This window comes from Caloenas nicobarica, chromosome 13, assembly GCF_036013445.1.
Source record: "Caloenas nicobarica isolate bCalNic1 chromosome 13, bCalNic1.hap1, whole genome shotgun sequence".
Classification (NCBI taxonomy): Eukaryota; Metazoa; Chordata; class Aves; order Columbiformes; family Columbidae; genus Caloenas; species Caloenas nicobarica.
Window position 1 is genome coordinate 5,259,691 of NC_088257.1, and position 24,279 is coordinate 5,283,969.

A 24,279-nucleotide genomic window follows, 5' to 3' on the forward strand; every position below is an offset into this window, starting at 1 on the left:
GGTACTGAAGTGATCTCTGGCTGCTCCTAAACAGTAGTTTGTCAGTCGTCATTATCTTTTATTTGGGGGAGAGCTTTGTACTTATTATTCATATATTTGTACTTTTCTAAAGGCATTGATTCTGTATTTCACCAGCCTTCAGATTTCATATTTGAGATCCTGATATTACAGTGTGAGATGCTGTAGGAACAGAAGGAGTTTATATTCTCTTAAGCAACAAGTTAGGTACAGAAAATGCAGCAACAGCTTAAACCAGTAAATTAATCGTTATTCAGGTTTTAAAATAGCATTTTAAAAGCTGTGCAAAATCAAAATATCTATTGGAAGGTCTGCAAGGCAAGCTGGAGTTAGCTTAATGATCAGTTTATGTTAGCCACACTTGCATTATCCTTTTTATTCCATAGGAAACAAAAAAAGCTAAAAAAGCTCCCCATAAAGAGAAGCAATCAAAACCAAGAGTTTTGTTGGTGTTTTTTTGTTGTTTGTTTGTTTTGTTTGTTTGTTAATCTATCTAGAGCATAATGTATGCCCTGTGTCCCAGTTGGGGTTTTTTGGTCATGAAACAGGATGACACAGTAGTCTGGGCACCCGCCAGATTAATCTTCTGTAATTTTAGTCGTCTAAGACCTAGCATCTAATCTAAGCTAGCCAGACATAGTCCTGAGTCCAATCTAAGGACCAGTAAAGCTGGTGGAAAAACTTCAGCGGCCTTTCAGCCTGTGCATGAATTGGGAAACTCAGCCTCTCCCCACATCTGTTTTCAGGGGCATGATGAACATCGAAGTGCACAACATCACTTACACCAGTGCCACCATCTCCTGGGCCATGAACAACCCCTGTCCAGAGAACTACTACCATGTCATGTACCGCCCCAACTGGAACAGCATCTTCGCCGGCTATTTACGCCAAAACTTCCACCGTGAGGAGCGAGTTCCTCACCCCCTCAGCTCACTCGTCCTGCACCAACTCACGCCATCCACCATCTACGTCCTCTGCATCACGTGCAAGAACTCTTATCCCTCTGGCAACCACTGCACCACATTCCACACTCTGGACAAAACCCCCCCGGTTTTTGGCGGCTCTAAGCATGAACCTACCACCTCCATGTGGATGGTGAGCAGCCTCCTGCTCCTCTGCTTCATCGCTCTCCTGGCCTACGGCTGCCTGCAGTTCTGGTCTGCCCGTTGCCACTGGGCTGCGATGCTGAAGCATCCCAATGGCAGCCCTGAAGAAGTGGACGAAGGCAGCAGCTCGCCGGAGGGGCTGTTGAGCGATGGGCTGAGAGAGGAGCTTCTGGAAGTCCCCATGACCACTGTGCTAATGAGGAGCTCCAGTTTCACTAGGGAGAGTCCGTATAGCTCCCCTCACTGCTTTTTTTCCTACAAAAATAGCGAGGAAAAAAGGGCCATCTTGCCACAGCATAGCCTTCAATGACAACAAAATAAAGGGAGACCCTGCCTGGAAGTTTGTTTCGTGCTGCTCTTTCCCAGCTCTTGCCAACAGGACTGTCTGTCCATCCACAGGGGCTCTTTGTCCCAGGGTAGAACGTGAGGCAGGGACATTAGTCACAGGGAGAAAGATTTTTGTCAAGTGACAAAAATATACTCATTTGCTGAGGATTTTTTTAAAAGAAACCAAGTCAGCTCTCTGGGAACGGCCCCGGCTGACTGCAGTGTCATTAGCTAATCTGCATCAGTGCTGTAGGTTCACTTCAGAGTCATCAACGTGCGCAAGAAATCAACTCCACTCAGGCAGTTTCACACTAGAGTGATCCTCCACTAGCACCACACCCCAAGCCCTCATAATGCCTGTATAAACAGTCACACTGTTGTCAGTCTCAAGTAGTCTATGCTTGCACACACGAGTATATTAGTAATTCCCATTCTGAACTACAAATGGCATTTCTGAAGCGGTACCTTCCTCAGGGAGAAGCAGTACTTTGAAGCTCCAACTCGCTCTCCTCTCTGTGCATTTATATATATGTGACTTGGTCTCAGTGCCACCACCAGGCACAGAGCAGTCTCAGCATCCCCTAACACAGGCGTGTTATGGAGAAGAATACAGGAAAGCAATAGCAAAAGCACACAATCTACTTCTTGCATGGCTTTTTGGTTTCACATGGCGACGTGACCCTGCACATCTGCACCCTCCATTCTGTTAATGAATTAGTTCTTGCATTTCTTTCTTCCTCAATAAATATTTCCAACATTCACCCCTTTGGGCTGTCGTGGCTCATTTACTGACCTTGGATCCATACAGGTAATACGGCTGAACGTTGGCTGGTTTATCCCGCTGGGGTTCCTGCGTGAATGGGATTGCTGTCCTGACAAACCTGTGGTGGGCACAGGAGATGGGGAGGAGAGCGGTCAGAGCCCGGTTAACCTTGTTGAGTACAGATATGGCAGGGTCTGGGATGAACTGCAGTTGCAGACTAGCAATTCATCACCCAAGCTACATGAACTAGAATGCAAACTCCCGCCCCAGTCCATTGATGGTGTAAAACATCAGTTTAACCTACCAAAGGTAAGGTTTCTTCTTATTTGGGGCAGGCAAAAAACCTATATATAAGCAGCTACTACAGCTCTGCTGCTCAGTAAACCAAGCCTCCAAACCAAACTAGCTCAGTTGCTTGCAATCACTGTCCAACGTCGCTACCTGAATTTGTAACTAACATTTTCAAGGCCAAGGGGAGCTGGTGGGCTTTAACTTCATTTTAACTGTAACTGTTGCATCCCATAGGGAATGAAAACCTCATCGCAATGCATGTGAATTTTATGTGGCAGGTTTGACATTTTGTGAAAAAAAGAAGGGTGTCCAGGTGCCCCGGGCCCTGCTTTTCCTTCTCACCTGTTGGTGGATCCATTGTAGCAGTAGTTTGGTAGAAAGTCAAAGTTGAGCTCCCAGAAGACGTGGAGGGTGATGCGCCCATAGGGCGCAGAGACGTTGTGGTTGGCCTCCCGGAACATGGCATCGAAGCTGTCCAACGTCATGTGCTTGCACAGCAACCTGTGAGTCAGGCGATTGATTTCCAAGAGCCACTCCAGCTCCTGCAGCACATAGAGCAGAAGCAAGTGCAACATATTACCAGGATGACAACAGAAACAGCTGATTTAATTGCCAGGGGAATGATTTTATATCCACACCCACACAGAACTTTGCAAGTGAGGATGTTGCAAACGCTAAAACATCAATCTAACTCAGTGGCTGAGGCCAATAGCACTTCTACTCAAGGGGTCCTGGTCTAGTATCTCCTAAATCTGCAAGAAGCAAAAGTAATTTGTTCCCCACTGAGCACTGGCTGGTTTTCACATCAGAATCCTTCAAAGGTGGAAACTGGTAATTTTACACTACTTGACTCTGATGCTCCTGTAACGTATCAAAGGCAGCAAATCTGTACACACACAAATGATGTCTCAGCCACCTTTATCTGACAAGGGGAATTAAAGTCAAGATTTCCTTCTCCCAGATCACAGGAGTCTCTTATATGAGCTCTGCAAAATCTAACTGCTGACTGTCACCTTATGATTAACGCAGATGCTTAATGGTCCAATAATAATGCAATTAAAGCTGCATAAATAGAAATAGTAGAGACCAAGCAGCATAAAGGAGGATACATGGCTGGCTGAAACCTAGTGTAGGTGGGACTGGAAGCAGAAGATAGTTGACTATGTATCCATGGCAGTGCATTAGTCTCTCTATTCATACTCTCAATCAATAACAGTTCTTACCACTATGGATGTCAGGTCCTCGCTCTCAAAGCGGCTAATGGCCTGGTCTAATGATTTGTACATCGCTGCTGAGATACGCTGGGTAATGAGCCTGTTCAGGTCGATTGATCTACCCAGCAGCTGGAAAGAGAAGATATTTGCAGGTTATATACAGATGGAGAACAGATGATTTTTTTTTAACAGACACAAATTAAACCCAAATATTCAAGTCTGCTTCAGTGTGAAAGTGGTGATGCAAACATTTTGGTTGAGTTTAACATCACTTCAAGAGGGAAGGAGGGAAATGTGGAGCATTCCTTGTTTTCCCCTCAGGCCCCATGCCCTGAGAGTGGCATGTCAGAAACAGCTTCAACCCTTCTCATTCCAACACTGACCTTGGCTGAGCCCAGCACCAGGATACCAGCCACCAACAAAAGGGTAGTAGACCAAGAGCTATGAGTACTGAAGTCTACTGCTTGCACTGTACCTGGACATGCCTCTGCTTGAGCAGCGTTTCATAGCGGTTGGATGGTGGGTATGGAATAATCACCCCATAATTCTTACATTCAGCCCGGAAACGTTTGTCCAATAAAACACTGAAAAGGGAAAGAGTGTCAGGAAAATAAAGAAACATCTTCTCTCTGGATCTTATCCAGAGTTGTTTTCATTCTTCTTTTTTTTTTTTTCATCTTGCTCTGAATGCCAAGAAATTTCCACACACCAATAACTCTGCTTTCACTACTAAGTCACAGAGCAGCGGTTATTATATGAGGACTGCAATGCTGTTGTCCATCATTCCTGGCTTTTATGCCTAAAACACTTCGAAATATAAAAGACTCTGCTGAAAGATATCACTAGTGCCAGGTACTGGTGTGCTCCCTCCTTGAAGATCTGCTGTTGGAACATCTGGTTGGTGATAGCGACTGCTCTCCTTTTCTAAGGCCAAATGTGATCTAGAGACAAAACTCCTTGCAGAGTTAGGCTGAAGACTTGCTTCACCTTTGGGGACATGGGAGGAGGACTCTCATTACAATTCATCCCTGTTCTTTAAATGGTTAGAAGGAAACGTCACGAAGGACTTGTCTCCCCACCACAGCACAAGCAACTCTGCAGAAGTCCTCCAGTCAGCTGGTCTGATGTGTGACCTACAATACTGAGTACCCTTCTGGCCACTATAAGTCCAGCTGCTTTACTATGGTGAGGACAAATGCATGTTCCTGTGTCTTAGAGATGAGAGGTTTCCACTCCTTATCTGCCTGGTACACAAACAGAAGTCAAGCAAGGACACGTCTTCAATAGGCTTGGTTTCCTTTTCTGCTGCTCTTCACAAATTGTACTCAGACAGCTACTTAGGATGTCAATTATTATTTTTTAATTTTTAACCATGTCTCCTTGCCACCATTAATTCACTTTCTCCATCTACGCTAGTCTGACATGGACAGCCAGCTCTGTGGGATGGGGATGATCTATTTTGTTATGTCTACCTGCAGTGGCTAGTCCCTGAGGGGAGCCTTTGGTTAACAGCAAGTTGGATGCAGCGATATCATCGCTCATCAGCAGCAGCCAGGTTCTCCTACCTGCCAGCCATTGCTTTATAATAGGCAAAGATCTGATCTGCCAGCTTGTACACAAATTGATCAAAGCACAAATTCACCTGGGGGAGAAAAAACAAGACATCGTGAGGGTGTCACCAGCGCAGGGCAGCTCCTTCCTATGCATGCAAGATCAATACCACTCAACAGAGAGCTCTAATTTAATATATATCTGTATGTCACACTATTGAAAAACCACACTGCAGTTCTCATATGCTAAAGGTAAGCAGAAAATTGCAGGTACATTTCCCTCTTATAGTTTCTGCATGTTCTTACAGATCCTGGTCCCCCATCCTCAATCACCTTTCCCTCTCAGGGGTCTCTGGTTTCTCATTTTCTATTGACATCTTATCACCCTCTGTCCAAACAACCTCTTCTATGCCTCCAGTGTGTGACAGCCTTTGGCTTCCACTGCTCCCCATGGGTACAACTGAGGTGAAGCCCTTAATCAGCAGAGCCTGTAAACCCTCTGGAAATGCTGACCTTTTAAAACCGTCTCAATCTGATGTAGTACCAGGAGACAGCTATGAGGAATTCACTGAACTGCTGGGTGGGGCTGTCAAACAGGACAATGTGACCCCAGTGAGCTCTTTCCATACAATAAAGATGAAGAGAACTTACTTCAGCTTCAATTTCATCGTATAGGAACTGCTTTTTGAACTTGGTCAACGCATAGTATGCGCTGTCATTATAGAGGTCCAAGGGGTACAGTACGTACCTGAGGGCAAGAAGACAGATCATGTCTTAAGTTAACTTTGGAGCATATCAGCGTAAACGGCAGCCAGCGCACGTACCCTGCTCAGGGCAAAAAATGGCTTTTCTCTGACTTCACTCCTACCATCTCCCCTCACTCCAGTCCCTCAAATACTCCCTCTTTCTCCTTGTGTCTTACTGGAAAAAGCTAGAACAGATCTGGATTTGAGCTAACTGCGACTTATTCAATCAAAACTTTCTTTTCTGCTGTTAAAAAAGCTCTCATCCTGCCCTCACTCCAGAGAGTGCTCTGAAAATGGCTGTAAAATGGAAAACGAAGTTTTCATAATGAACATGATGATACTTGCGCAACAGCAATTCACCTCATAATTTATCATGTATATACATAAAGAAGTATCATCACATCCCTTTGGTTGCACATATTCTCTGACTGCTGCATGCAGTGCCCACATCCGAGCAGAGCAGTTGCCAGCTCCTGGTTTATGATGTTTAAGCGCAGTGCACGAACAGCCTGTGTGCCTCTGCTCACGAGGTATTTGTACAGTGCACATTCATGTGACAGCAAGTCTAGAAACATTTATTTTCCCTCCCACCTCAAACAGACTGTTCATCACCAGCCTACCCTACTCCACAACAAAATCCCAAGCCCCAGTGCACGTGCAGTCCCAACGCAGCCCATCGGCTCTTACTCCATCATGGAGGGTTCTTTGGTTTCCAGAATATGGTCCGTGAGGATCCAGGGCATGGACATTTCGATGGGGAACTGGATGCGGCGGCCCATGGTCAGCTCCAGGAAGAACTCCCGAAACCAGAGCTGGGACAGGTCGCAGCACTGCTGCAGCGCTTCTGAAATGCAGAGGAGATCCCCCCGGCGGGAGGGCACCCATGTTACTCCCATGGGGATGGCAGTGAGGGAAGGACGCAAGAGGCAGCTGCTGCAGCCTCATGTTGTACAGGTTTTGGGTGGGGAACATTTTTCTGGGATGTCTTAGTTTTTAAACCTGGACCATGTCCATGCTGTCTGAGCACTTTGTAATGGAAGAAAAAAGAAGGGATCATTCCTTTTGCTCTAGAGCTCCAAGGAGAACATTTCAATGGCTCAGAGTTATTCTGGAAGATTTCTTCTGTGCCCAGTGGCTCAGAAGTTTGTCTGAGATGGAAAGAAAACTCCAGCTACAAGCTACCACTTGTAGCTATTTGCTATTGCTGACTCATTCCTGTTCACATAATGATTACTACCCAGACAACAGCTGTACCAGGCAGAAGTAGAACATTTGGGAAAAATCAGGGAAAATCTTCTGCATCAGTCAATGAGGAGCAAAGATGATCTACCTTTGCCTGTCTGAGCATGCAAGAGTTGGATTCAAGTCTCCTCCTGCCATAATCTCACCGCTGATGTTGAGAAGGTGGGTGAAGAAGAAGGACTGCTTGTGGAACTCCTCAATGGCCAAGACTATCGGCCCATCCAAGCTGCTCCTCAGAGTCTTCTTTGAGCCACTCTTGTCTGCTATGAGGGACTCCAGCATGGTCCGCACCATGTAAAGCTTTGGAAGAAAGTTAACACACCGTTACCACTCTCCAGTGAGACACCATCAGGCACAGCCATGGTGTTCTGCAATGAAAAACAACACTTCTCCCAGGTGGCTACTACTCTCTGCACCCACAAGCCACCATCATTCTGAGCTAGAAATAATCACATCCCTAAAAAAGGAGGCTTTGGGAACTACACAACAAACTAAGCACCAAAGCAACATTTAACACACAACAGCGTGAAGCCTTTGTGGAAGAGATCACGGTAACAGCTGCTAATCCACTGGATGGGAGACTCTACACAGCTGTAAAGCCATTAATTCCCTGCACAGGAGATGGAGATTCATGTACCTGTGTACTTGATGGTCCTACTGCTCGTCGTGGGACTTTAATATCAAATCCACCTTTAGGATCCTTCTCACCTCTCAGGCAAGGATCATTTGGAGGCTCTCGACCTCCCTCCCAGTCACAGATTGTCTTCCGAATTGCCTGAAGGACACTGGAGGGGGTGGGAGCGGGAAAAAAGCTTAATTTTACCTCAAAATGAAAATATGCACTGCTGTGCACATATGGCAGGAACCGTATCCGAGGTGGGGACATACGCTGTCATTATTAGGGGAGTTACGCTCAAAAGTTACCTTGCAAAGAGTTACTGGCCAAGCTATGTTGGCTGGTTGCATACCATGAGGTATATGCAGGGCCGCGTGCTTGTATGTGTTACACAAATAAATACATGGGCTTTGCATTACATTGAAGAAGGACAGACGGACCTGATCAGAACATTCTTCTTCTTCCTGACCGCCTGCCTCAGTGGTTCTCGCAGGGTCACCTGGGCAAAGTCCTGCAGGGCTGCATAGATAGTGTTGCGGATGGCTTGGTTAAAGACGCTCTCCATCCGGCCCATCAGCACTTGCAGACCTTTAATCATGGCAATTACCTGAAGCAAAAGTTAAAACCAGATGTATTTGCTATTTTTCCATAGTATGAACAGGTCCACAAATCCAACATTAAGAAAATTTGGGACTAAATTAATTCTACTCAGGTAACTTAGGTCCGGTAATTAGGTGGCTAATTTTTTGACGTTAGCTGCTTTAGAGATCACAACAAGCTGAGGAGAACATTTACACCACCACTTTCTTGTAAATGGCCCCTGACTCTTGCTGGTTCTTATGCAGTTGGCACCTACCTCCACAAAGGCAAACTTCTCTTCACTGGTGTAGTTGTACCGGGTGGCTCTTTCATACTCTTCTGCTGTTCCTGGGCAATCCTTGTTACAGAACTTATCTGTGGGATGAACCAGCTTCCAAGAGTACTGGAAGATGGAAAGAGATACTGTCAACATTGCAATGAGTAAGAAGCAGAGCTAGAGGAACTGAAGAGGGCCCTATGCCAGGAAAACGCTCCCTGGACATTACTACAGTTGTTTGACGTTCCTTTAGGAGCAGAATTTGTGCTTCCTCCCAGCTTTATATCAGCGAACTAATATATTTTTGTTTATTTGGGGGGGTTGCCAGTCATGTTGGGCTTTTGACATCCACAGACTGTGTAGACACATGGTTGAAATTTTCCAAATGAAGAATTTCCATCATCATTTGAACTACAGTTTTAGTTGCTCAAGACCCAGACTCATCCCAACCAGTTTTCAGTAGTTGACTGAGGTGTTCAGGTTAGGAGAACAGTCACTCAGGCCCCCTCTAACATCAGTGGGGACATCCCAGCACCTGCAAAGGGTGGTTCAGGTCCAGGGTGAGATGATCAAGCTCTTTCTCCATTTGGTACAGAGGGCGTTCAGGGTCATTAGCTGCCTGATCTTAGCATGTGTCTTAATGGCTTAAAGTTAGGTGGCACGAAAGCAATCTCGCCATGTTAAAATGTCCATGCTCACCTGGCATGAGGAGGACATTACACACTCACCACTTCCATGACATGGGCGCTCCACTTGGACAGCAGCTGCAGTCCCCGTAAAGCGAGATCGAAGAGCTCCCTGTACTCTTCATCTGATTTCTGGCTGTCCAGTCCTGAGCCAGTGACCACCTGCAGAACACCACACCATGTCAAGGCCAGACTCAGTAACTCGCTGCAGAGGCTTCAGAGCTGAACAACAGCCACAGATCTCTCTCTCAAATCCCAGCTGAAATGAATTCCTCACGACCTTATGATCAAGCTAAAATCGTGCAGTGCATATACTGTCCCCTAGGGAAAGGGGTATAACTTGGCAAAGCTCTTTTTAACCAGGCAGTCAATTTATTTCCTACAGAAAAATGAGTCTGACCTGTCACCTCAGTGCAAAAAACTGACTATTTTCATTTCACTTTCCCATTCCTTCATGATGGCCCAATACTACTGAAATCCTTCAGAATCCTTTACTGATTTAAAGTTCAAATAAGCACTTAAAAACGCCAAAAATAAAAGGGCCGAGAATGCTAACAATTCATTAAACTAATGGTGATGAAGGAGTCAGTCACAATCAGATCAGAGAGGGCTCCGACATTCAGTAATGAAAAGAATAGATTCCTTTGTGAACTTTCTTTGAAACCCTGACCAATAGCTCTGTGTAACAGAAAAGACCCATTTGTGAGACATGGGTGTTCTGACACCTGGCTGGCAATTCGCATTTAGTTGCAAAAATTTTTCTACTTCTTATTTTAACTGAGCTGTGGCCAAAGAGCAGAAGCTTTTGCAGTAGATATTCCGGTGCACACGATTTTGCATCTGCAGGGACTTTTCATAACTTGCTTTTTTATTGCTGGATCAAGAAGTGGTTTGTTCCACTTGTGTCCTTCCCACCTCACTGTATGTTCCTGCCAGACCATACTCTTGCCACACTTGTCTTCTCCCAGCCTTGTCTGTCTCAAAAGCCTGATGATGGTGGCTACCCACTGAACTTACCTCGCTGTTGCTGTAGCGAGCAAGCTCTGAGATGAAGCGGATGTGGTCATCTCGGATCTGGACCATCTGCTCACAGATGTTGTACTGGGGACTTATGCTGCTCTGAGTGCACGTCCACCTGGGCAAAAAAAGCAAAGGTTTCAAGGACAGGACATGTGGCTCCACTCAGACACCCCTGGGGACAAAGCCTTGTGCTCAACTGCTCTCTTCAACATGTTCAAGACATGGCACCCTCAGGGCATGTCCCCTCATGTCCCCTGGGTCTGGGAGGTGTTCCAAAAGTGATCTCACACATGATGGGGTTGCTCGTCCCACCTTTCAGCCTGAACATCTCTGCTCCATCCACCCTGAAGGCTGCTGTCCATGTTGGGCTCACCTACCCCCATGGTCAGAGGTGGCTATTTCCCAGGCCACTGCTGGGCAAGCTTTCAGAGAAGGATGAGCTGCAGAGCCACGGCATTGTTTGTATCCTTTCTGCTAAACTTAAGGATAATCATGCCCTCAGAGGCCATCCCTCCAGGTCTGAAAGTGCTGGGTCATGCTGCCATCTCCTGCAAGGAAAGACTCTGAAGAGGCCAGCAAGGAAATATCCCTCCCGCTCCGGTTTTGGTTCTGGCTAACACTATATAATGACATATAAATGATGAGCAGAATACGATTAGATGAACTAGATCGTCATTTGCATTTAGCCATATGTACCATGTAACAGTGTAATGGGGTCCTACAAGAAGGCAGCACTCCCCTTCCAAAGGCACAATCATATGAAGAAATGGTGCAAATCAGGTCTATTTAATTCAAGATCTCATTTTTCCCCATTCTGTATTAGCCACAGATGTAGAACCAGAAGGGCTCCACCAAAATGCCTCGTGCAAGCAAATGTCTGTCAGTGAGACTCTCATGTCTTACTTCATCATCACAACGTAAATGTTCAGATCTTGTTTTGTTTTGTTTATATATTTTCCCCTAAATAATTGTACATCTAAAGATAGACGGTCATCTTCTCCAATCTAGATTTGCCATACAAAAGGAAGGTGAGAAACCTGCCTCTGATAAGGACACAGACATGAAGACATATTCCTACAGTTAACTGCAAGGCACTTGTTGCCAATATTTGTGGTGGTAGAAGGTCCTGGAAGTGCTGGACCATGTCATCCCTTGTGAAATCCATCCTCCCAGAGTCCCATCGCTCAACTCTTACCCGTTCCAATGTCCTGTGCTCCCCACTGGACAATCGGCAGGTTGGCAGGAATGGCCAGGGCTGCACCAGCCCTCCCTGCCACACACAGCCTAGTCCACAGTGCAGAAATAAAGCGCCATGCAGGAAAAACACCAATTAATTCCACTTTCACGGAGACAGGGAGGGAAAGAAAGTGACAAAAACAATATTAGTTATGGAAACACCTTGGCACAGTTAGTGTTGGGAGTCCCATGCGATTTGCTGGGAAAGTGAGTGAGGAAGAAATGTTGGTTAGTAAGGTACGGCACACAGACCTGGGGAGACAGATTTTAAGACAGACATTAAAATTGTGCACAGGTAAACAGCCCATGAGCTACCTTGGTTTGGAGATGAGAAAACAAATACAGCTGACACATGTTTTGTTGAAATGTGCTTTCTGGATGATTCTGGATAAAAAGGTGCAAATTTTTAGATAACTTTTCCCTTTTAAATTGGGTTTTCAGAAATATTCTTTAAAATTACAGTTTGTCGATTTTATTTTTTCAATTTTAATCAAAAACCTTTTGCTCAGGAAGTTTTGCCAGGTTGTTTTCAAATTGCTCGTGAACAATTAATTGGCACTTTTCAACCAGCCTTCGGGAGGGCAAGGGAGGTCCAGAAAAGCCAGACCCTCCAGGGTGGAAGAGGACGAGCAAACAGAAGCGGGGAGATGAGACTGCAGGTCAGTCCCTGTCCTGCTGAAGAGACAGCTCGGCTGGGCTGCTTCTCACACATGCCGGAGAAACTCGACTTCCACGCAATATGGTCCCAGGGCGAACGGCCACTCACTGGTGAAAGCCAAGTTGCACCAGTGATTACAGCCAGACACAGCTCAGAGGGGCTTTGCTTAGATGTGATTGCAAACGCTCTTCCAAGGATATCCAAACCTAACACCGATTCTTCTAGCAATAGCGGAGCACAATGCAAAGCTACAAAGAGGAGCGTGGCCTCGCATACGCCTGGTGTGATCCAAAACGCCACCTGCAAATTCACGTGATGGGAGCAACAAACTGCCTGTGAAGCCAGGCTGGGAAGCCGGTGCCTCACACTCCTGAGCACTGCTGTAAAGACTCCGTTTCTCCCACAATATTAATTTCCAGCGCACCTGTCCCCCTGGTTCAACCGACATTCCTGCTGCCCTTCTTCATGAAACCTGCCTGGGCTAGAGGAGCCACCCTGGCTAACCGCAAAGAGATCCACTGCTGTGTTCACGCTCTGGAGGATTTTGTCCCCGAGACGAAAAATGTGGATTAAAATCTCTCCAGAGCAGGGACACGTTGCTCACACTCACACAGCTCCGGGCGCGCACACCTCGCAAGCACTCAGCGGCGGCCCCAATCCGTGCACACGGGGGTACGGTACGTGTAGGTTCCGGGGCCGGCGGGGACATCTTCCCATGCAGGGACAGGGACACAGAGCTGGCACGCCGGGACTCACACCGCACAGGGACACACACGGGTACCCGCGCACGGACCTCACACACGCCAGGGAGTCGCAGCTCCCGTGGCTTTTTGGGACACACACAGAAGCCAAGAGACATTATGGCAGGCACTCACTTGGATTTGTTCTCCTCATAGTGAGCACTGGTCTTAATGTATCTGGCCAGTTCTATCTGCATATCGCCGAATAAAGGGACCACCTGCAGCTGCTGGAAAAGAAAACAAAAGATGGTTTAAATACGGCGGAGAGAGAGCCTGTTGGCCCCAGCGCAACACAAGGGATTAGAAAACAGCATCCTGCATCTCTGAAGCTATGGAAAGTGTCAGGCTGTTTAAAGCAAGGTGCAAACCTGGACCCAGGGTCGCTTTGCACCGATAACAATCATGAGGCTTTTTGTGTGAGGAAAATCACCCCGTGTAAGCGCTCTGGAGCCCAGAATGGTTCAGGGCTGTAACCACCCAGAGGAAAGGCTCTTCTTACAACAAAGAGAGAAAAGCGTATTCCTGAGCAGGGCTTATTGCCTCCCATCTTAATCCTCCAAGAGAACAGAGGGATGAAAAGCCAGTACATTGGTATTTTGGTAGCAAGTCACTGCGGCTTCCTTCAGAGAGGAGCTGTAGGCTGCTTTGCTGCCTGGACTCCCAGGCACGTGGCATCTTTCCCCAGGGACTCACACTGTACTTCGGCACTGCGGCTGCCTGTGATGTGTCGTCAGACTTCTCCAAAAAGAGAAAGACCCAGGCACTATAACATGGCTTTGCTCACCCTTTACATCTCAGGAGGATTTGGATGGGAAATAAATTCAAAGTGCACTAAACGTACCTCAAGCTCAGACGGGTCTCTGCTTCACTAAGCTTTCAGCTGCAAACAAAATTCAACCTAGAGCTACTCACATTTCTTCAATAAAATATGAAGCTTCAATTTCACCCAGCTACAAAAGCCTTGCCCCAAAATTCAGGGAAGATGGTGGCAAATTCTGTGTCCTGTTATCACCTGCTTCTCTTCTCAGGCTGACTTGTGCAGAGGATGTGTAATGCTGTCACCAGGGATTCCCAGTGGCACTTTCATAAAAGGTTTAAATGAAGGGATAGTTCATTTTCACTACTCAAATTCCCAGTCAATCCACTAGAAATCTAATCAGAACACAATAAGCAGATGTTTTAAGAGGAGTAGTTGGCCTTTTCTTATTGAGATCTGATAGTCTGGAGTGGAACTTAGCTGATTAGGTGAGACCACAGCAGATGCTGGAGAAATGCTAATGGAAAAAAATCTGGAAAGGACAAAGTTATTCCATGCAAGGGAAGATATTTTACCCGATTATCTGATGCCCCACAGCACTTTGCAACGAACAGCAAATCTGTTTGAATGCACCGAGATGACCGAACTCTACAGATGACACTGAGGGCTTGATTTAGACTGAGAATCAGTTAAATTAGCAAAGTTGATAGGGAAAACTTGGAAGACTCCGAGGGATGGCACGATAAATCACCTTTGCAGAGCTGCAGTCCTCAGCAGTCTCCCCAGTGACTGAAGGGTATTCTATCCCCCCATAATCACCCTGTCATGAGGTTATGTTGTCTGTCCGTAGTCCCCTATGCAGGCATTTGAGCCCTGATCTCGGGGCTGTCTCCAGGACCTGATGCAAATTGAGGTAAGTCAGTCCCGACTCGCTCAGAGTGAGGATGTGGCAGCTGGTACACCAGCCTTTCATGAAACCAGCTATCTGGGCTCGACTGTTCCCTCCTCTTGCACAGCCCCAGCACATCATCCATAAACTGCAAGTTGGAGCAATAAGCAAGGAGGCATCCTCTACTCTGTCACCACAACCGGCCTCTTCTTTCAGGCTCCTCAGCAGCTCTCTGGGTAAAGCAGCAGGGAGAATCCACTCTGCTGAAAGACTGATGGGGAAGAAGCGCTCTGCGGTCCCCCACAAAAATCATCATCTTCTCATTTTCCCTTATGTGGAACAAATGTTGGTAACAAAAACTAATCTTTCCATCTCAGGAGAAAGATAAATACAGTGGAGACAAAAGGACTCTGGAAGGACTGCTCAAGTCCAGTACATCTAAAAGAAAACTAATTGCTCCATCTGGGAAGTTATTCTGCTGTCCCCCTGCTATACTGTTATTCTTTGCTGCCAATACATTTGTCCCTTGCCAGATCCCACCATGCCTCCTAGAGCTGACCTGCCCCAAACCTGAAATGCCTCCTAGACCCAGCTTGTGTGCAGAAGATGATAAGGGGGTCTCATTTTCCCTGTGAATGCCACAGCCGGTGCTGTGCGGGCTCTCAGCTCCCCTCTCCTTCTGCCACACACCAGATTTTTGGGGGGAAGCAGACAGGGTTATCCCAAACCTTTCTCGTGTTCAGCGGCCCCAGGGCAATGCAGCCTGGTCTCCAGCTGTGGACTAGCTCAGGGCTGGACGCAGCTGCACATGTGCATGGGCACCGGGAGGCTGCACGGCTGCTTCCCATCCCGTCACCGGGAGCATCCAGTGCCCAAAACCCAGATCTCAGATAAGACAAAAATGATTCATCAAACCACTGGGTGAGCCCTTTGAGAAACTCACTGAGCACCCTAAAGTCCCAGCTGACACAAGAAGCTTTTTCTGTCCCACAGGGAGCACAGTTTATGCATGAACTAAGACTGCTAGATCACATGTTGGCTGGCCAGCTGCGTCCTCTGTTCCTCAGCTCAGCAGCTTGCTGAGGAAAAGGGGAGTGCAATCATCACCAGCACAGACCTCAGCAAACCAGCCAGGTTTGCCAGTGGCTTGAAATCCTGGTGCTCCTCAGCCGACTGCAAACCTGCCTCAAAAATGTGCAAAGAGGTAAAAGTGATGTCAGTCGGGCACACCCTTCCCTCATCCACAAAACAGATCTCCCATGTGCCAGCCCTGTCCTTCACCCCTCAGAAGCAGACAAAGCCGCAGCGGCAGCCGCTGCCCAACAAAGATGTGCAAGGTCCTCGGTTCCACCAGGTCCCCAGCTCCAGCATCAGCACCGCTCCCACATCCACAGGCTCCAGGGGCTGGCATCGCTCATCTGTGCCTGGACACATTCACAGCAATCCATTCCTCATCCTTCAGCCTAGATAATTTCCTGACCCTTTGTGCATTTTGGAGCTGTAAATTGTTCCTGTGGTTTGCTCTTTGCTGACAGCATGTGCAATGGTCCAGGCCGCTAATTCATTGGTCTGCAATAAACTCCAGTCTCACCCAGACAGGTCACTGACCTTGAAGAACTTGTCTATTTTGCTAAGGTTGATTCTCTTCTTGGCATCCAACTTGTAAATGTTGCTGACATTCCCATCCATTAGATACAGGCCAAACCCCATCACCTGGAGAAGACGGAAAGACAAGGTTTCATTAGCATGAAGTTAGCAGCACAAGTCAAAACCAGTTCTTCATTGCTTAGCACGAGGAAAGACCATTTCAGGCTCCTGTACCACCAGACACTCATGAGAAGACTCTATAAAACATGCACACATTTGCAAGGATGTACATGGCAGACAGAGGACACACGATTGATCGCTTCTGTTTCCTGTGCAAAAGCACATGATGCTCACTCTGGTAATTTGTTCCTCCTCTCTCCCACATAACAGCAACCCAAAACTCTTCTCCACCCAAAAGCAAACATTTACTTCCAGAGAAGAACTGAAAGCATTTAAAATATGCTCCTGGATTGAATCGTTTCCCTTTAATTCACGACAAATCATTATAGATATTCAAACTACCCATATTATCCTTCAAAGAACATTGGTTGACTCACACTGTGGTAATTAAGTTTTTATGGTAGTAGTGACTGCAATCACTGTAATAACTGACTTACAGTAAGGACAAATACACAAAACAAGCAGATACTTTGGCATGTTAATCTTGAGGGATCTTTAGAGTCAGGAAACCAAACCTGGAAGGGTCTGCCTTCTGCAGGGAATTATTGCTGGGAATGGGCATCAAGAAGAAAATTCAGGGTTGCAAAGTTGGTGGTGATTTTGGCATGTCCTATACAGTTACCCAGGTCAAGCCCATGATATCACACATCCATGAACAACAGAAAAACCCCTCTCTAGCTCTGGAGAGCACAGGGCACCCACCAGTGCTCACATCCACCAGCTGCAGACCACAACCACACACGTGCTTAGTCCCAGGCAGGGAGAGCTTCTTGGGAAGGACTAGGGGAAAAGACAGAGATGGGGAAGAACAGAGGAAAGGGAAGGAGGAAGGAAGATTTTTATGTGGGAATATGGGAGAAGGCCAGAAAGCAGAGAAATGATGGGAGAAGGTCCAAGTTACAGCAGGAACAGAGGCAGCTCATGGTACTGCCTGACAGGCGTGACACTTCAGAGAACTGGAGTGGGACATCTCTGATCCATGACCACATCCAGTCTGTTCAGCTACGAAGAAGAGGTGAAAGAGGAGAAAATGGGAGGATTGAGGTATCATAGCAGAAGACACCAAGTAACAGAGGTCAGAAGGGAAGCAGGAAGAGGAGGAAGGCATGCAGAGAGCCTTCCCATCTCATAGCTACTTGTGTGGCCAGAGGGTGCTGGCCCTGTAGAGAAGGGATGCACGTAGACCCAAAGGAGGAAAAAAAGAAAGAAAATTAAGAGAAACATTGTCCCAGGAGGGAATTTTCATTTTACTGAAACAAAAGTGAAACTACACAAACACCCAGCCCCATAAGCATGGCCGAATCTCACCTTTAAGAGCATGTGTTTCTCACTGGGAGTGAGATACATCTTGTTTTCGTAGTAATCCACACAGATATTGACAATATCAGCCAGCAATTCCTCATAGCCAGGGATAACCTCCAGTTGTTGGTGCAGACACTGAAACATCAACAGGGGCCACATTATCCACACAGACAGAGGAACAGCAGGAACCAGGGGAGAAACATATTTGAAGGATTAAGAGTAGAATGAGATGCGGTTTCTTAAAACCTCATCCGTGCACTTCTCTTAAGTTACAGAGAGCAGACTGACCTCGTGGTACCACCGGTAAGGAACAACCTTCCTTCTGCAGGACAGGTCTCTCCTTCAGACCGATCACAACAGCCAAATGTCAGACAGCGAGATGTAAAGAAAGGGTCTCCCGCAGAAGCAGAGTTTCTGACTCCTGCCTCTGTGCAATATTTTACCTAATTAGCAGAAGCTATAAAGCCTGTAGAGTGTGGAGGGCCATGGGGTTTGATCTGCAGTCCCCAGGCAGTTGCAGAGACAGATTGGATGGATTTACTGGGGAAAACAGGAGAAGAGTTTCTGACAGAACCTCCTCCTTGATAGCTCTTATTTTATCTTTTAAACCTTCAGCTTTGTCTTGATATGAAGAGACCTCCAAAGCCACCCAGAATGGCCCGTGAGAAGGAGATACTGCTAGAATAATACATCCCGACTCAAGGACCATCAACAAACAAGGCAACTATTGCCACAGTGTGGTCTGAAGTGCTGTCAGCCTTGGTGAGATCACTGCCTCTGCCTACGGAGAAGTTAATCGGTTCAGAGGAAAGGGACCTGCCTGTGTGATGCGGTTGTGGTTTGCCAAGAACATGGAGAGGTTTTGGGACTCCTGGATAGACTGTGGGTCTGCCATCTTCCGCAGGAACTGGGCAGCTCTGGAAGGGAGAAATCCAACGTCACCAAGGATCACTCGCCCAATGTGTGACTCTCACCCACCTTCCCTGTTTCACCTGCAGCTGCAATGCAGCTGCCTCAGACCTCCTGCACTACGGCTCTGGTCTTTCCTCCTTTTACCAAGAGGGAACCGAAACACGGTGAGGCTCATAGATTTGCCTAAACCCACACAGAGAGCCTACAAGAGCACAGAAACCCAGGCACCTGGCCTCACTGCTGGGCACACCCGGCACCGTCCTGTCCCTGCTCCCGCTGCTTCACCTCCTCTCACCTTTTGTAGGCAGAGTGGTCGTTTTTGACGCTGCACTTCATGTTCTTCAGCTCATCCAGGACAGCAAACATGTTAATGAACTTGCCCAGCGTAAGGAGATAGGCCTCAGAGACAAAGTCTTTCCTCCGCTCAGCATGGCACAGGCGCTTCACCTCGCTGCAGAACCGCTCGATGGCCTTGCGCTGCAACGCAGTGGGACAGCATCATCCCAGCAGCAGGTTCTGTGCAGTCTCCAAGCCACGGATAGGACCCTCCTCTGCCCACCCACCACCTCCTTGCTTTAACAAATAATTTTTCTGACGGGGATGGAGGCTCCAAGGTCCCTCCCTACTGTTGCCATGGAATGAAGCAGAGTTACAAACCAGCACAGACAAATGTCCTCAGTGCTGGAGGCAAGGACGGGGGCTCAAAGCCTCTTAATTGCACTTGCACTGAGTTCTGTAAAATCACATTTCAGTTTTTTAGGTGGGGCGTAAAAACCTCACAGGACATAAAACCTAAACACACCAGTGAAATCCAGCTGCAGCCAGTTATAAATGCAGGTGGTGATGGGGAGAGGTCCCTGGAGCGCACAGCAGCTCTGTGTTTGCCACATGCTCCTCTGCTGGGACCTAAGTGTATTATTTTGTCAAGCACGTCAAGCATAGCAACTGCTAAATTTAAGCTCTGGTGCTCTTTGCCAGCTGACTCCCGAGTTTAGGGGGCTGTGAGCACAGCTCTGCTCCTGTGGGCACAGGAGAAGGGTGTCCAGCAGCGTGGCCGGATCCAGCCCTGGGCACCAGCTGCACCACCAACCCTCAGCTCTTCCTGGCTTTGCTTCACAGGGAAGAGCAGAAGAATGAGCTGTGCAGGCACTGGTGGAGGAACAGCTCTGCACATCCACCAGCCAACACCCCAGAAAAACAGGAGCCTGTGGCACCCATTAGCTCCATGTAATGCAGGTGTGCTCATTCCCAACCCGTGCACGAGATTACAGGGCTGAAAAAGGGATGCATGGCACAGATTTTGCTTTGGACAGGTCTCTGGTATAGAATCACAGAATCATTTCAGTTGGAAGAGACCCTCAGGATCATCGAGTCCAACCATAACCTAACCTAACTCTAGCACTAAACCATGTCCCTAAGAACCTCATCTAAATGCCTATTAAACCCCTCCAGGGATGGTGACTCCACCACTTCCCTGGGCAGCCTGTTCCAATGCCTGACAACCCTTTCTGCGAAGAATTTTTTCCTAATATCCAATCCAAACCTCCCCTGGCGCAACTTGAGGCCATCTGCTGGTGGCTGCAAGGAAGAGACCTACCAGGGAGCTTGGGGGCTCTCCAGGCTGGCCAGGCAGTCAAGGACAGCACAGCCCTGCTTAAGATAGGTTAACGCCAAAGTAATAAATTATTTCTGCCTTTTTCCTTGACCACTTACCTGAAAATACATGAACTTCATAAGCTTTGTGACTTCTGGCTCCAGGACTTCCACCGTCTTCTCATAAATCTCCACTCGGTTTGGCTGTTCATTACATTTCACCTGCATCACAAAGACAAATTATCCCTGTCAGCATCAGGGTTTCTAACAGAGCTGTGGCCTGCAATGCTCACCATCTTCTGCTTGTTCCACAGTGAATCTTGTCCCCATCTGAGGACAATGGAGAGACCCAAGAGGCAGCTTGTTCTCAAGGAAATAGGTGACAGCAGAAGGGACTATTTCTCAGATATGAAATTCCTTCCATGTGTTATAAACAGGCACAATCCTGACTCTGAGAAATGACAGTCCTCTAATGCATTCGTCTGGGGTGGAACACATGCAATATGGAGCCTGGACTTGTTACACAATGCAGGAATGTTATATCACAAAGTTATCTGAGACTCTGTGTGGCAAAGTCCCATGGACACATAAGGCACCAGGCTATGGCTCTGCTAGTCTTGCTGGGATAATTTTGGTTCTGTTGCTGACCTGTTAAAAATCACTGGGCTTGTATGTGGCTATTAGCAATGAAGTGAGTCACCTTCATTGGCATCCTAGGAAGCTAAATTTAAGGACTTATTCAGCTGTCATGCATTTCATTTCCAGTTACCTGGAGTCATTACCAGACTTTTAGGGAAAACCCCAGCTGCCCAAGGCAGCGCATCCTGCTGCCCTCCTCTGTTTTTATCTCCAGTTGTTGCTGACCCAGGACTGTGATGGGGCTGAGAGCTCTGGTGCAAATTTCTTAGCTTAGCAGCTGATCCACAGGGTGCAAGGGGACAAATGAGCCAGTTTTACATGTGGGAAGATGCAAAAGTAGCATTGCGCTCTCTGTAGTGGGGAATCTAATGTCCCAGCCCTGGTGTTTCATGGTGCAGTGAAGCAGTATTGATGGCCATGAGGATGCAGCTCGCAGTAGGGAGGAGTGGTGCACGTTTAGGTGTAGACTCTGTTGGTCACCTGTAAAACCATCGTCCCTGATGCAGCACAGGGAGGTGTACACGACCAAGCAGCCACACTGGGGGGCTGAGAATAGGGCCCCCTGGCCGCAGACATGTGCCCCATGGCAAAGCACAGGGGTCGCTGCAAGATCGAATCTGGTGAATGTGTAAATGAACGTTTTGCTGTGGTGGTGTCTGGTCCCTCTATCACTTGTGGCATTGCGGGGAGGATGGGACAGAGAACAGGGACCCCACGAGCTGCACTTGGAGAGGTACAAAGGTCGTGGGGACAACCAGGATGGGACGACACTGAAACACCAAAACAGATGATCTGTAGCACTGTCTTGCCCAAGACCCAAGTGACAAAACACAGCACTATCCCAAGTACTGTGCTGGACCAGAGCTGTGTTCAGCTGGGTCCTGTTAGCAGCTGTAGCACTAACACACTGGTCCTGTGGGAATGAAATAATTTCAGGTGCAATTGCTTTGGGGAGTAGGGGAGGGGCTCAGGAAACCATGGAATGTATATAAGGCAGTTGGCTTGTGTTGAGTGTGACTGAGTTGAGAGATACTGCTGGAGGTGTCAGGGATAGACTCTGCATACACATGAGAGTGTAGAGCAGATGCCCTTTGCTAGGGCAGCAGTATAGATCTGCTTCTGAAATGGCTACCAGCTACTGAGATCTGTGGTTGAGACTTTAGTGAGAAGAATACCATTTGAAAACTCTATGGTTTCTCCTTTCGACCTTTCAATCTGCTTTAGTCTTCTCTGCTTTTTTTGTTTTTCTGTCTCCCATCCAAACTAACCCACGCTGAAGACAAAACCAGCTAGGTGCTCTGGGAACATCTCTGCCTGGGAATGGCTTGAGTACCTGGGGGATGGCTCGTGAGCAGCTCCTCCATGTGTAAAGCATCACAGCATACTCATGGCCTTCTTCCAGCATTTCATTCTGAAAGACAGAGAGGCGTTGCTGGGGCAGGGCACGTACTGCAGGCTCAGCATCGCTGGGGCAGTGCCCGCGGGACTCACCATGCTGGAGTGCACCGTTGCCTGCTCGATGTACCTGGCAATGCCGGTCACAAAGGCATTTCTGTCTTCAAAGTTTGTGTCAAAATTAGCCTACGGATGAAATGGAGAGATGGGGGTTAAAATACAGCCAGTTGTTTGCTCACCTGATACAGTTCAGCATGGAATGTGTTGGCAAAGGCAGAATCAGTAGGGCTCCTGGGGCACAGGAGCAGCTTATGAACAATTTGAGATTCTGCACCTCAAGATCTGAAATAGATTCCTATGTGCAGCCTGAGATGCTTCCGAACCGCACATGTTCATTAGAGGAAATCCGGCAGATTATGTGTGTGAAAATATGGCAGTCAAGACTGATGAACCCTTGTAAAATCAAGCCAAACCAGGTGGGGATCAGTTATAAGGAATTGCAGCCACACCAGAGAGCAAACCTACAGCAACTATTCTAAGGATTTTAGCTTGGTAACTCAAAGACAGATGCAGCCTCCCTAATTTCTATTTGTGGCCTGGCTGCTAGGGGAAGACCACATCCTGTCAGCAGGAATTGCAAAGAATAAACACACAGAAAGGGCAGGGAATGAGATGTCTGGAAAACATAAATACAAAAGTCGGCACTCATCTAGATGCTATTATCAGCATTAGCGTTGCTCTTGCAAGCAGATGCTTTGGGAGGAACAGTTGTTTTGGAAACTGAGCTGCTGCTGTGGGTCAGGACAGCGGAACAAGAAAGTGCAGAGCAAGGTGGGGATGAAAAAAGCAGCTCCTCAGCCTCTCTGCACCGAGTGCCCGTCCACATGCTCTTCACTTGGGTCATCTCCTCCGCGAAGGCTGCCTGATGGTATCTGCTACAAGGCAGAGAGTACAGAAGCCCAAGGCACCCAGAGCTGCTCCTCGCAGTAACATTAGCATCACAGTGACCACGCTCACCTCAATAACTGATTTCCTGAGTAGGAAAAGCCGGGAGCACAAACCTATGGCCACAGAGCTACTCTTCTCAGTGCCTCCAGGACATCACATGTGACTGATGTGACACCAAAAGCTGAGGCTGCATATGCATTTCTGGCTAGCAGGAGAGAGGGCTACGCACAAACCAGATATGATGAGGAAATAGGCTTGGCCAGTACCTCTAGATGCAGTTTAGAGAAGGTTTTTAGGCCCGGCTGTGTGCACACACTTGTGGCCCTGACAGGAGGCTGCACCCTGATCCCTTCACAGGATACAAACCAGGAAAGAATAAAAATGCTTTAAAGCAGCGATATGCTAAAAGGATATCGAGATTTTCCAGGGAGAGCTGAAATCTGAGCAGCCCAGAACCGCCTTTGGGTCTGATAACCTGTAGAGATGCCAACGCTACTGAACGTGCCCACAGCCTGACCTGCTGAAAGAGATACTGTAATTTCAGACCCCCATGTACATGGCATGGCAATCACTGTACGGGTGTATTTATACACTGCCATGGGTAAGTCAGCAATTCAGGAGCGGCAGGATGGAGAAAGTAACCCCATATTATATTTAACCCTGGGTGTGTGCTATAGGGCAGGGTGTGGTGGCCGAGCAGCCGAGGCATCCTGCTGCGGATCCAAAAGCAGGAGGTTGAGCCTTGCCCTGGGCTTATGCCAAGCTTTGCTTGGTCAATGCAGCTGCAGCTAAATCTGTGGTTATTCAAGGCAGAGAAGCAATTGTAGTGACTGCCCTCCCTTGCATGCCATCAGCTCCCCAGACCAGCAGCTCCAGCTGTGCGAGCAGCACAGACCGGCTAAAGTCAGGCAGAACTTTCATTTTTATCTGTTTAGCTGCACGCACTACTATAAAAAGGAAGCACAGAAATATGTGCACAATAAAACATCGCCAAGAACTCTTTGCTGT

At 47.6% G+C, this 24,279-nt stretch overlaps 2 protein-coding genes across 2 annotated transcripts in view; one reads left to right on the forward strand and one right to left on the reverse strand.

Moving 5' to 3' along the window:
• CYFIP2 (cytoplasmic FMR1 interacting protein 2) overlaps positions 1-24,279 on the reverse strand; it is a 50,162-nt gene that overhangs the window by 18,538 nt on the left and 7,345 nt on the right. The window contains exons 3-23 of the mRNA XM_065643856.1: positions 22,420-22,509; positions 22,262-22,339; positions 20,410-20,511; positions 18,992-19,173; positions 18,605-18,701; positions 17,791-17,919; positions 16,324-16,428; positions 13,205-13,296; positions 10,433-10,550; positions 9,458-9,577; positions 8,730-8,855; positions 8,314-8,480; positions 7,895-8,042; positions 7,404-7,557; positions 6,703-6,859; positions 5,921-6,017; positions 5,285-5,361; positions 4,195-4,303; positions 3,729-3,848; positions 2,848-3,047; positions 2,245-2,332 (exon numbers count right to left, since the gene is read on the reverse strand). Of these exons, the coding sequence (XP_065499928.1) occupies positions 2,245-2,332; positions 2,848-3,047; positions 3,729-3,848; positions 4,195-4,303; positions 5,285-5,361; positions 5,921-6,017; positions 6,703-6,859; positions 7,404-7,557; positions 7,895-8,042; positions 8,314-8,480; positions 8,730-8,855; positions 9,458-9,577; positions 10,433-10,550; positions 13,205-13,296; positions 16,324-16,428; positions 17,791-17,919; positions 18,605-18,701; positions 18,992-19,173; positions 20,410-20,511; positions 22,262-22,339; positions 22,420-22,509 (2,556 nt within the window). The remainder of the gene's footprint in view (positions 1-2,244; positions 2,333-2,847; positions 3,048-3,728; positions 3,849-4,194; positions 4,304-5,284; positions 5,362-5,920; positions 6,018-6,702; positions 6,860-7,403; positions 7,558-7,894; positions 8,043-8,313; positions 8,481-8,729; positions 8,856-9,457; positions 9,578-10,432; positions 10,551-13,204; positions 13,297-16,323; positions 16,429-17,790; positions 17,920-18,604; positions 18,702-18,991; positions 19,174-20,409; positions 20,512-22,261; positions 22,340-22,419; positions 22,510-24,279) is intronic.
• On the forward strand, positions 772-1,434 carry FNDC9 (fibronectin type III domain containing 9). The gene has a single exon (XM_065644431.1). It carries the CDS (start codon positions 772-774, stop codon positions 1,432-1,434), a length of 663 nt encoding a protein of 220 aa, XP_065500503.1.